Here is a 13401-nt window from a genome sequence, read left to right as displayed (position 1 = left end):
TTGGTGCCGATAATTGGCAACGAACACCTCAAAACTGACACTACACGCACAGCTTGGTAGGCGCATTCTATAAAGTGGTGTGTGAATCTCAAGAGGGGGCGTGGCCAGGTGAGGAGCACTGGCGGATCGTGGACCTTCCTAAAAGTTACACACACTGTTACAGAATACACCCGATCTGCGCACAACTTAGGCACATGTGGACATGACAATGAAGCCGACGGCACGGTGCGCAGCGGCCGCTATGAGAACAAATAGAATGCTAGGCATAATCAAGAAGGGTATTACTACCAGAACGAAAGAAGTTATCCTGCCGTTGTTTCGGGCAATGGTGCGTCTGCATCTGGAGTACTGCATCCAATATTGGTCGCCGTACCTTAAGAAGGATATTGCGATACTCGAGAGGGTTCAGAGGAGAGCGACACGTCTGATAAAAGGGATGGAAAACCTTGCATATGCTGAAAGATTAGAGAGACTGGGGCTTTTTTCGCTGGAGAAGCGGAGACTTAGAGGGGATATGATAGAGATTTACAAGATCATGAAGGGCATAGAGAGAGTAGAGAGGGACAGATTCTTCAAACTTTCGAAAACTACAAGAATGAGAGGGCATTCAGAAAAGTTAAGAGGGGACAGATTTAGAACCAATGCTAGGAAGTTCTTCTTTACCCAGAGGGTGGTGGACATACGGTACTGGGGTTTAAGAAAGGATTGGACAATTTCCTGCTGGAAAAGGGGATAGAGGGGTATAGATAGAGAATTACTGCACAGGTCCTGGACCTGTTGGGCCGCCACGTGAGGGGACTGCTGGGCACGATGGACCAGAGGTCTGACCCAGCGGAGGCATTGCTTATGTTCTTATGTATTTAGACCTGGTTTTCCTTGGCCTAAATGGGTACATCTAAATGTTATGCTGCGTATGACTGCCAGGTGTAAGTCTATATATGGTGCATGCCTGTTATAGAATCGCGCTGTGCACTGTTATGATTAGCGCCAGTTTTTTGGGCACCACATAATAATAATAACTTTATTTTTCTATACTGCCAACACCCGAAAAGTTCTAGGCGGTTCACAGAATAAAGAGGACTGGACATTCCAGTGATGATACAAAGCACACAGAAAAGCAATTCAATCTTTCAATAGTGAAAAATACAATAAGAAACTATGACATAGTCATCAATCAAGTAACAAATTTTTTGAACAAATAGGTCTTAACCAATTTTGTAAAGGTGCAATAAGATGCAGATTGTTGAATCAGGTCATCTAACCATACTTGAACTTTACCTGCTTGATAAGCAAAAGATCGATCAAAATATAGAATCAAGCCCTGTTATCGGTAGCATGGAATATTATTACACCTTGGGTAAAACCAGACATACCTACAACGCATTCCGAAAATCAATCAAAACCACTCTATTTGACAAATTCATCACCTAAACAGGCCAACCTTCGCTCTACGCATTTTTCCCCCTACAAACCCGAAACAATCTCTCAGGCAATCCCAACCCCCTCTCACAATCCCTCCCCTCTCAACCCCGCTTACATTCCCTCCCCCCCCTTTCTTCTTCAACATTCCCCTCACACATTTGTAATTCGCTGAATGTTCAGCCTTCTTTCGATGTGAACCGCCTAGAAGTCATCTGACTATGGCGGTGTAGAAAAATAAAGTTATTATTATTATTATTGGTCTGACCCAGTATGACTATTCTTATGTTCTTATGTGAGCCAAGTATAGGACAATTAAGCCATTGTAACATCACTGATGAGGTTGGCTCTGAGGCACTGTGGAAAGAGGCATTATGACATCACAATCTCAGCTCTGGAATGTTGCTCTCACTGGGGTTCTAGACTCTTACTATTCTTTGAGATGCTGGAATGTTGCTACTCCTTGGGTTTTGGCCAGGTACTAGGGACCTGGATTGGCCACCGTGAGAACGGGCTACTGGGCTTGATGGACCGTTGGTCTGACCTAGTAAGGCTATTTTTATGTTCTTACGTGAGCCAAGTATAGGACAATTAAGCCATTGTAACTTCACTGATGAGGTTGGCTCTGAGGCACTGTGGAATGAGGCATTATGACATCACAATCTCAGCTCTAGAATGTGGCTCTCATTGGGGTTCCAGAATCTTGCTATTCTTTGAGATGCTGGAATGTTGCTACTCCTTGGGTTTTGGCCCGGAACTAGGGACCTGGATTGGCCTCCGTGAGAACAGGCTACTGAGCTTGATGGACCATTGGTCTGACCCAGTATTGCTATTCTTATGTTCTTAATGTGCCAAAATTTGCAGTTAGCATCTAACTGTGCTAGGGGTGTTCAGTCAGCACTTGGCCGCTGGTTTAAAAATAACCGGATATTCAAAGCCAAAGCCTACAGAAATCCTAGCTTTGAATGTCAATTGCCTGTTTTTTTGATTATTGTAAGTGTGTGTGATTTTATTATGTATGTTGCATTATTACCCACCTAAAATTGCAGGATATGCGGGCTACAAATTTTTTAAATACATAAATCTGGGACTAACTCCGTCGGTGGTGAGCAAAAGGCTCATCGTTGCTTGCTGAATATCGAACCCAAAGTGTTGACCCAAAGTGTTGACCAGCAAAGAGGGCGGATTGCAAAGCAGTGTACAGTGAGGTCCACAAGAAGGATGGGGGGGGGGGGGCATAGCGTATCTACCTTTTCCAGCAGGCTCAATGATGACCTTCTCACTGATATTGCCTTGGCCAGCTGAAGTAACAGCAGCCACCCAGAATGTGTACTTCTGCCCACGAGTCAGGTGTGCAATACGGTAGAACAGCAGCTCTGGGCTCGTCTCGTACTCACTGGGAGCCTGCAGAGGGCAAAATCATCAAAGCACATGCATAGAAAAACACACAGTCTGGTCAATATTCAAAGGCAATATCAGGATATTTATTTACTAGTTTTGTAGCCCGTTACATTAACGGTTGCTAGAATAGATGTGTAGACTTAGGCATTTCTTTCTTTCTTTCTCCCTGGCCCCATCTGTCTTTCTTCCTTTCTGTCTCTCCCCCATATCCAGCAGCACCCCTTCCCTGCTCTCCCTTCCTTTTACCACCAATCACACCCCTCCTCCCCCAAAGGAAAGCAAGATTGCTCCCTGGGCCCCTTCCCCAGCACCCCCCCCCGTCCTTTACCTAAATCAATGCACAATAGTTAACAACTTTCCCAGCACACACCCTTCACCCAAAACAACATACAAGTATTTTTTCCTGCCCAGCAAACTGCTTTTTTTAAAAAAAACAACAAACAAACAACCTTTTCTTCAATGTCGGTGCCTTCGCCAGCAACCGCTGAATGCGCATGCTATTACCAAGGAGGTGTTCCAGCTGTAAGGGTATTTTGCTCGTTAGAGTACTGCACGATCTTTGAATTAAGTGAGAGCGGGTATGTGGTGCAGTAGCGGTATTTCCCTCCCCCCTCCACGTCGTCCCTTGCCGGATTTTTTTTTTTAGTGTAAAGGTGGCCAGCGGCTTCTCTCAGGATCCCCGCCTGCCGCGGCTTTGAAATAAACTTCGGTCGTGGATTGAAAGTGAGTCGGCCAGACTGCCCCTTGGAGTACTGCAGAAAGCTCAGTGCAACTCACGATCTTCTGAATTTAGTTGAGTGCGGGTATGTGGTGTAGCAGCGGTATTTCCCTCCCCCTCCATATCATACCTTGCCTTTTTTTTTTTAAGTTTAAAGGTGCCTCTCAGGATAAAGTTCAGGCCTGGATTGAAAGTTAGCCGGCCAGATCGCGAATGTGGGGCCATTGTAAGCGCGGATGCACACTCCTGCCTGCCACAGACATATGGATCAGGGAACATGCAGGTAGGAGTGCACATGCACGCTTAGCGTTTTATTATATGAGATTAAAAATTTTATATACCGCATACAACTATATTTGCCGCAGTTATCTTGATATTTCTCTTAGCAGTGCGCACTGCTTTAGCGTGTTTGAGCAGACCAGAAGGAGGTTAAATTTTTTTAAAATTCCTGTTCTGGCAGTGCCGAATCTCATGTATTGTGGGACAGGACATTTTTAAAATGCTACTTCTATGCTGACTTGCTCAGACACACTTGAGTAGTGCATACTGAAGAATAGGGATGTGCGTTCATTGACCCGTATTCAGTCCATTTCAGCACCTAAAAATGCTACAACCAATTTATATGCATATTCTATGACCGCTGCTGGTGTTATACCTAAAATTCAATGCTGGGTCATATCTGGGCTCCGACATTGAATTTCTGGGTATACAAAGCCAGTGAAAACATGGCCGGTTAGGTGCAATATTCAGCACTTAACTGGCTATGAGAGGATAAAGAGAGGATTGCTTTTTATAGGTTTTATTTATATGGTTTTATTAAATGGTTAAAGTATTTGGCTTGGACACTAACAGAGCATTTTCAGAGGCACTTAACCAGATATTGCTGCAGAAAATGCTTTGGGCAAGTGATTTAAATGGCCAGGAGCCTCTGCTGGCCATTTAATAATTTTGAATATCGGGTCCTATATTTTTGGCCTTCCCCTCCCCCGATGTATCATATGATGTATGTGGAGGGGTCTAAGGCCCTGATTGGCTCAGACACCTAAGCCTCTTCCAAGGGGAGGAGCCTTAGGCATCCGAGCCAATCGGGCCTTAGGCTCCTCCCTCTGTAGCTCCCCTTGGGAGGGGCCTGAGTCATCTGAGCCAATCAGGGCCTTAGGTTCCTCCCCATGGATCACATGATGTATCGGGGAGGGGAAAGCTCACTATTTTGGACTAGTGGGCCTTGGAGCAGGAGGAACTGAGCTTTCCTCCTGCTCTTAACTTCTGGCAAAGGTATTGGGAGGGGGTGTGGGGGTGCATTTGGTGGCAGGAGGGAATTGATATACCTCCTGTCTTTTTTTGGGGGGAAGGGGGGAGGGAAGGGGATGGTTTGGGTGGCGCCCGGCACAGGAGGGACCTCCATTGGCAGGATGGAATGAGAAACCCTCCTGACAATTTTTTCTCACACAGGGGGGCATCCCTCCTGCTGATTTTTGCTGGCACGGAGGGGGGGGGGAATCAGTGCCCAGTGCCGGTTCATCGGGGGGATATCGGGGAGGGCGGGGACTTTTTTCTTTTTTAATGAGATAGATATTGTGCGTGTGGGAGGTGAGAGGCTGATATGAACAGATGGGGACAGAGACACTGGGGTGATAGTGTCCAAAGATCTAAAAGCAAAGAAACAGTGTGACAAGGCGGTGGCTGTTGCTAGAAGGATGCTAGGCTGTATAGTAGAAGACCAGTAGAAGAAAGAAGGTGTTGATGCCCCTGTACAGGTCAATGGTGAGGCCACACTTGGAGTATTCTGTTCAATTTTGGAGACCGTATCTGGCAAAGGACATAAAAAGACTTGAAGCGGTCCAGTGAAACGAGACGACAATGGTAGGAGGTTGGCACCGAAAGATGTATGAGGTGAGACTGGAAGCCCTGAATATGTATACCCTAGAGGAAAGGAGGGACAGGGGAGATATGATTCAGACGTTCAATCAATTGAAAGGTATTTATGTAGAACAAAATATTTTCCAGAGAAAGGAAAATGGTAAAATCAGAGGGCATAATTTTAGGTTGAAGGTTGGTAGACTCAAGAGTAATACTAGAAAATTCTTCTTTACGGAGAGGGTGGTTGATACCTGGAATGTGCTCCCCGAGGGAGGTGGTAGAGTGGAAAACAATGACAGAGTTCAAAAAAGCATGGGATGAACACAGAGGATCTCTAATCAGAAAATAACAGGTATATAATGAAGAACTAAGGCCAGTACTGGGGAGATATGCATGGTCTGTGTCCCGTATATGACCATTCAGTTGAGGACGGGCTGAGGAGGGCTTCGACAGCTGGGATGGTTTAGATGGGATGGAGTGAACTTTGATAGAGACTCCAGTAGATGGAAACTAAGCACATTACCGGGTCGAACTCTGGGTTTCTGGCCCAGAAATATCAAAGAGAAAGGGCCATTTAAATTAAATTTTTATTTATAGAGCGTGTACAGTTAGGTAGACTGGATGGACCATTTGGGTCTTTATTTTCTGTCATTTACTATGTTACTATGTGCCTAAGTCAATCCATGCCCAAACTCCAGCCCTAACCATGCCTACTTACCAATAGGCACCTTGGTGTAGACACCTACTGCAAGGTGGTAGGCACCTACCAGCTAATTAATTGATTTTAATTGCACTTTCAATTATCAGCACTGATTAAGCCAATTAAAAAAATTAAGTTAGAAACCTAGATTGGCTAGGTATGCCTATCTAGGTGTCTATCTTTAAGTGATGTTTATAGAATCTGGGCCAGAGTGTCTTATTTTACTTTTGGTCAATGCTAATGTAGTGGTTTTCATCCAAAACATTATACTAATACACTGAACAAATATTACCCCCAACTCCTCCCAGCTTGCATTGCCCTAAAATGACTTAATGCTCCCTGTTCTCCTGATCTCCAGGACTCCAGAAAGGGGATAAACCCCCACAGGAAACAGACCTTGCTGTGCAACATTTTGTGTTTTTAAGCAAATGACAGTTTTGACAATTGGCCAAGCAAATGATATTGGATTCCCAGCGGTTGTACCAGCTGCCTGGGTGAAAAGATGCAGTTGCCTTGGAAACGAGGAGCTCAGATATTGAAATGAAGCAGAGATGGAGCATTTGATAAGCAGGGTGTGCCTGGCGGCCCCCTTCCACAGAACAAGCACACTTAAGATTTACTTATATTTTACGAGATGTTTTAAAAAGGACTCATCAGTGACTCCAGTGCAGCAGAGAATGTCATGTGCAACATGGATCTTACTAGGTCAGAACATGGATGCCGAAATAATGGGGCTCACAAGTTGACCCGTGAACTGACTTAGATGCAAATGAGCAGGAGAGAGAAACAAACAGCCCAAACTTGTCTTCTCTCCTAAAGTACATTCCTGCCAAACATGAGCAGTCTGCCAAATACAGACAGCAAAAAAATTAGCATGTCTCATTGGTGGTATTCTCGCTAATAAGTAACACAGTACCATAGTAAATGACGGCAGATAAAGGCGCAAGTGGTCCATCCAGTCTGCCTAACCATACAAACTCCATAAATTAATTTAGTTTAAATGGTCCTTTTTCTTAGATATTACTGTGCCAGAAACCCAGAGCCCTGCCCAGTAATGTGCTTAGGTTCCATCTACTGGAGTCTCCATCAAAACTCACTCCAGCCCATCTTAACCATCCCAGCCATTGAAACCCTCTCCAGCCCGTCCTTAACTGAATGTCCATATACGGGACACAGGCCGTGCAAGCCTGCCCAGTAGTGGCCTTAGTTCCTTCAATGTATGCCCATCATTTTCTGATTAGAGATCCTCTGTGTTCATCCCATGCTTATTTGAACTCTGTCACCGTTTTCTTCTCCACCACCTCCCTCGGGAGTGCAATCCGTAAAGAAGAATTTCCTAACATTACTCTTGAATCTACCACCCCTCAACCTCTTTATTATGCCCTCTGGTATTAAAAGCTCTGGAAAAGGAAGCACCCACTTAGTTCCACTACACAAACCTCACTGTACACAATGTTGTAAAAGTGCACAAGCATTTATTAGCTCTTCTTTCTGCTGCCCCATCACTGTCACCCAGTGGTGTAGCTATGGGTGGGCCTGTGCCCAACCATTTTGGGCTCAGGCCCACCCAGAGATGGCACCACACTGCCCCCTCCCCTTCGTGGCATCTTGGCATCTGCCCTCATATCTCTCAATCCCGTCCCTCCATAGTATACCTTGCACACTTCCTGGTGCCTGCAGCAATTCATTTCTGCTGCCGGCACTAGCCCCAAAGGCTTCCTTCTGCCTCGTCCTGCCCTCGCTGACATCGATTCCTGTTTCATGGCTGGACATGGCAGAAGGAAGCCTTTGGGGTCGGCACCGGCAGCAGAAATGAATTGCTGCAGGTGTCAGGAAGAGTCCAAGGTATATACCAAGGAGGGATGGGGTTGAGAGATAGCAGGGCAGATCCCAGGAAGAGAGAAAGGAGAGATGGATATATAAAACCTGTCTTTTTAAAAATATCTCTGGGAGGTGTGGGGAGGGGGATGTGGAAGGCCCCATCCAAAATACAAAGTTTGGCTATACCACTGCTGTCACCTGTCCAGGCTCAACTCCTATATTCCTTTCAGTGAACAGTTCAAGGCTCTCCTGACTCTCCAGATGTAGAGGAGAAAAGCTATCAAAGATCCTGAAAAGTCTAGATAAAATATATGATCGTGACATTATGTATTGAGAGCACCAACTTATTAAGTGGCATTATTCCTGAACCCATGAGTGTACAGTGCATATATTATAACTCCCTTTAAGTACACTTTTATACTGATTGGCTCAGGTGCCTCAGGCTCCTCCCAAGGGAGAAGCCTGAGCCAATCAGGGCCTTAGGCTCCTCCCCATGCATCACATGATGCACCGGGACGTGGCATTGCTGACGGGGAGGGGGCGACGGCGACAGGGGGGAACTGACTCGATGGCGGAGGGGGGACCCGATGGCAGGAGAGAGTGGGCATCCCTCTTGCCATATCTGTTTGGCACAGGGGGGACTGATGGCAGGAGGAAGTGGGTACCTTTCCTGTCATATTCGCGTGGGGAGAAGCGTGTGGTGTCACGGCAATTGACGGGGGGAGAAGGGGGTCATTAGGGAGGGCCATCAGCGGCGGTGGGGGATATAAAAAAAAAAAAAAGGGACAGATATTTTGTATGTGTAATACATGCAAAATATCTGTGCCATTACAAAAACAAAAACCTGGCAGACCTGTCGGTAACACAATTACCGACAGGTCTACAGCAGTCGGGTTTTTCGGATCGTAAAACCCGATGGAAAATAGCCAAGCAATGGAAGTGAATCAATTTGCATGGCCGGATTGGAAAATGGGCGATCGAGAGGAAAAACACATGGTGGGCTGTTTTGTGAATTCAGTCGGTTTAGCAACGACCGCTGACTTTAGTGAATCGGGGCCTAACAACATTTACTGTAAAGGCACTGCCAATAAGAATCTTACAGCAAAGCCCAGGTACGGATGTACAGAACTCCCCCCACCAATTTCCAAATGGCACACATGCAGAGGACACAGCCTTTCCAATCCCCAAAGAGCTCACACAGTTTCTGCCTTAAAAAAAAATCAGAGTTTCAGACTTATTACATTTGCTGGCCATCCCTAAATCTTCCCTTCATGGTCAACTTACCGGATGTCCTGTACTCGGGCTGGAACAGAAAATGGTGTACTTTCGGATGATACCATTCGGTTTGATAGGGAGAAGCCAGGCTACTACTACACTGCTGGCGGATGAAGGAACAGCTTTAATTCCAGCAGGAGGGCCTGGAACTAGAGGAGAATGTAATTTGGATCAGTGTTAAAGCAAACAAAGACTGCCAAGGTTGTTTGAGCAGTGCAGCAGTCTAGTGTCTGAACTTGCATCTGGGTGCCTTAAGTCCCATTTAGGTGGGTTGTCTCATGCACTGTGTATGGAACAGGTCATGAAGGAATGTGGGGAAGACACACATGAAAATGAGAAAAAGTAAAACAAACACCACAAGGAAGAAAACCCACAAAATACATGCAGGAAAATATGAATTCCAGGGTTAAAACTGAGAAGCATTTTAGAGTGGATGGTGGTGTCCCATGTCCTTCCTTTATATTCCTGTTTGCAGTAAAGGAGGTTCGCAGTAATAGGCCTGTAGGTCTGAGAGAGCTCAGGAGTTAGTAGCAATAGGGCTGGGGGTCTCAGAGAGATCAGAACTTGACAGTAATAAAGCTGAGAATCTCAGAGAGCTCAGGAGTCAGCAATAACAGCGCTGAAGGTCTCAGAGAGAGCTCAGGGGTCAGCAATAATATGACTGGGGGTCAGCAGGAAAAGAAAGCTTTAGATTTGGTATTAATAAAACTGGGGATCTCAAAAGACAACTTAGAGGCTGTAGTAATAGGGCCGGGGGTCTGAGAGACAGCTCAGGGGTCAGTAGTAATAGGGCTGGTCTCAGAGAGTTCAGGGGTTGGTAGTAATATGGTTGGGAATCTTGAAGAACTCTCAGGAGTCGACAGTAATAGGGCTGGGAGGTCTCAGAGTTCAGGGATCAGCAATAAAATAGGGCTTGAGGTCTTAGAGAAAGCTGTTATTGGCAGTAATAAGGTTTGGGGGTCTCTGTAATAGAGAGCTCAGGGGTCCTCTGTAATAGAGCTGGGAGTCTTAGAGAAAGCTCAAGTATTGATGGTAGTAGGACTGGAGATCTGAGAGAGAGCTCAGGAGTTGGCAGTAACATGATATAAGAAAACAAAATTCAACTACAGTAAAACCTTGGATTGCAAGTAACTTGGTTTGCAAGTGTTTTGCAAGACAAAACATTTTATTAAATTTTAACTTGATATACAAGCAAGGTCTTGCAATACGAGTACATACAGTATACACACATTACTACTGAGCCGACGGATCTTCTCTCTCTGACGCTGCAGGAGTGTAGTGACTGTTCTAAATGAGCGAGGTCTTGCAATTCAAGTACATAGTATTTTGTATTCAAGTTTTTGGGAGGTGGAACAAATCGTCTTGAGTTTCCATTATTTCCTATGGGGAAATTCGATTTGATATACGAGTGCTTTGGATTACAAGCATGCTTCTGGAACAAATTATGCTCGCAAACCAAGGTTTGACTGTATGTTAAATCTCAGTCCTTTTTGGAGGTTGAAATTTCACTAATAATGTGTGACTGAGATTGTCTGCATCATTTGTGGGTCTCAGAGAGAGCTCAGGGATTGGCAACAGTAGGGTTGGGGGATCTCAGAGGATCAGCAATAGAGGAGGATGGGGGTTGATTTTGCTGCATTGGGAGAGATGTGAAATGTAATTAGGAGGTGAAGACTAAATTTTTTTTCTAGCCGAGTGAAGTACAGAGGGTAGTTTTCAAAAGCTATTTACCTGGGTACAGTGGTATAAAAGGAAAAAGGGGGGGGGGGTCCCTTTCATCTGCTGCCAGATCTTCTAAGACAGATGCCCCCTACCCTCTAGGGGCCTTTTCTGAAATGTCATTCTTAACTACTAGCAAGATTGTGTGAGATCCTATGGGGAGGTTTATCACAGTATCAGCAGTTATAAACAAAAAGTCAATATTTTAATGCAATGTTTATGCACCTAATAATCTAGACATTGGATTTTTCAGGGAGCTTTTGAGCTTACTTTTAGATTTTGGGAACATCACTATTTTGTTGGGCGGGGAATTCAGTGATGTATATGACCCAATGTTGGACAGGTCTGTCTCGGGGATAGAAACCCTGGTAAATGGGCAAGGGGGTATTGTTTTTATGTGCGTGGACATGGTGAATGTGTGGCGGGTGTTACATCCCTTGGAAAGAGATTACACACATCTGTCTACACTTCACCATGTCCAGGATTGTCTATGCTTTGATATTCCGAGCTCTTTTGTCTGAAGTCGTAAGAATAGAGATAGGACCTATAGAGATCTCAGATCATGCATTGGTGACTTTATAACAGTGTCTCTCAAACTTTGCGAGCCGGCGGCACACCAAATTGGGGGTGGCGGCTAGAGGGCATCCGGAAGTGTATGGGCGTCAATACAATGACATCACACACAGGCATGATGTCATCATGTTGACATCCGCATATGCGTGGAGGTCCTCCAGACGGGACCTTGAGATGCCAGTGGGGAGTGGGGAGGGGGGTGGAGGGCTGTAAAAGAAAAGGCGCGGAGGAGGAGATACGCCGGGGAGAAGACGAGGTGTTGGTGTACTGCCTACAGGATGTGCCTCTTGCCATGAGAGGCACATTCTGTAGGCAGTCAACCGGTGCTGGCGCCTCTCCTTCTCCTCGACGTCTAGCAGCACACCTGGAATCTCATGAGGCACATAGGTTGCGATACACTGCTTTACAATATAATTGGAGAGATGCGGATGGAGAAAGTTGCTGTTGGAGATTCCCATGTCATTTATATAAGGACAATCAATTTTTGAAATACCTCCTAATCGGGAACATCAGGGGAACCCTATTCTTTAGGAAACTGCTAAGGCAGTGTTGAGGGGAGAGATTAGAGCATCTATGGCTTTTCAAAAAAAGGCTCGCCACCATGAAATTATACTTTTAGAACAGAGAGTGACAGCTTTGTGATGCCTATATAGGAGGAATCATATTCTGGCCTGTAAGCATCAGTTCATGGAGGCACGGTTGGCCTTAAATGAATTACAGTAGGGGACACAGAGAATGATGGCCTATTACAAATATCAGCTATATAAATTTGTGAATAAAAGCAGTCAGTTATTAGCTCGATTGGCAAAGCACCATTCTGGCCTTACGAATAGATCTACGATTAGAAATACATGATTACATCATAAAAATAAGGAAATTGTTTCAATATTGAGAACCATTTTTGCCCCCTTATATTCAGCTCTGGAGGAAGATAAGAACATAAGAGCAAAAAAATTGCCATACTGGGACAGATTGAGGATCCATCAAGTCCAGTATTCTGTTTCCAACAGTGGCCAATCCAGGTCCCAAGTACCTACCTAGATCCCAAGTAGTAAAAATGATTTTATGCTGCTTATCCTAGGAATAAGCAGTGGATTTCCCCAAACCATCTCAATAATGGCCTATGGACTTCTCTTGCAGGAAATTATCCAAACCTTTGAAAGGAGCTGTGTATTTAGATAGCCTAGAGCTTCCAAAATGATCAGATTTCAATGTGGTTAAATCAGACGCTTCCATAAAAGCAGGCAAAATGGAATAGAAAATCTAGCAATGTTCCTTGGGTAAGACAGTTTCCGAGGGGAATTTTATAAATTATCTCATGAAGCGATTGCCCCTGTGCTGGCATCAGTCTTTAATTTTAGTGTAGCCAAAGATTTTTTACCCAGGTATCTGAATATAGAATGGATGGTTGTGCTTTTGAAGCCAGGGAAGGATTTAGAGTGACCAGAATCTTATAGGCCTATCTCGTTGATTAATTTTGAAACAAAATTGTTGGCCCAAATATTGGCTAATCGATTAGCAAGGGTTTTGCCTTCCCTGGTTTTGGAACAAGTAGGGTTTATGTGTGGTAAACCAGTCTAAGAACATACAGTGCATACTGGTCGCCTTTGAAAAAGCTAAATTGGAGGGTACTTTATCAATGCTCATTAGTTTTGACGCCAAAGAGGCATTCGATAGAGTGAAATGGGGACATCTATTTGATGTACTTCAGAAATATGGTGTAGGCCCCTTCTTTCTTAATGCTATTCGGACATTGTGACCCCAAGGCGCAGATTCTGGCAAATGGACTGTTGTCAGAGCCCTTTGCGATACAGAGGAGTATGAGACAGGGCTGTCCCTTGTTGCCATTGTTCTTTGTGTTGTCTCTAGACCAGTTGGTCAGGGAGGTGCAACACAACCCAGAGATCAGGGGAAT

General features: G+C 45.0%; 1 protein-coding gene across 2 annotated transcripts in view; it reads right to left on the bottom strand.

The window, feature by feature from the left end:
- Positions 1-13401, bottom strand: part of DSCAML1 (DS cell adhesion molecule like 1) — a 361981-nt gene that overhangs the window by 40835 nt on the left and 307745 nt on the right. For both annotated transcript variants that reach the window (XM_033919234.1, XM_033919235.1), the window contains 2 exons: positions 9204-9343; positions 2670-2823 (listed from right to left, as the gene is read on the bottom strand). In XM_033919234.1, coding sequence (XP_033775125.1) covers positions 2670-2823; positions 9204-9343 — 294 coding nt within the window. The remainder of the gene's footprint in view (positions 1-2669; positions 2824-9203; positions 9344-13401) is intronic.

Source organism: Geotrypetes seraphini, chromosome 13, assembly GCF_902459505.1.
Source record: "Geotrypetes seraphini chromosome 13, aGeoSer1.1, whole genome shotgun sequence".
NCBI classification, from domain to species: domain Eukaryota; kingdom Metazoa; phylum Chordata; class Amphibia; order Gymnophiona; family Dermophiidae; genus Geotrypetes; species Geotrypetes seraphini.
The sequence above is the reverse complement of the archived record's forward strand: the minus strand, read 5'-3'. Positions and strand labels throughout refer to the sequence as shown.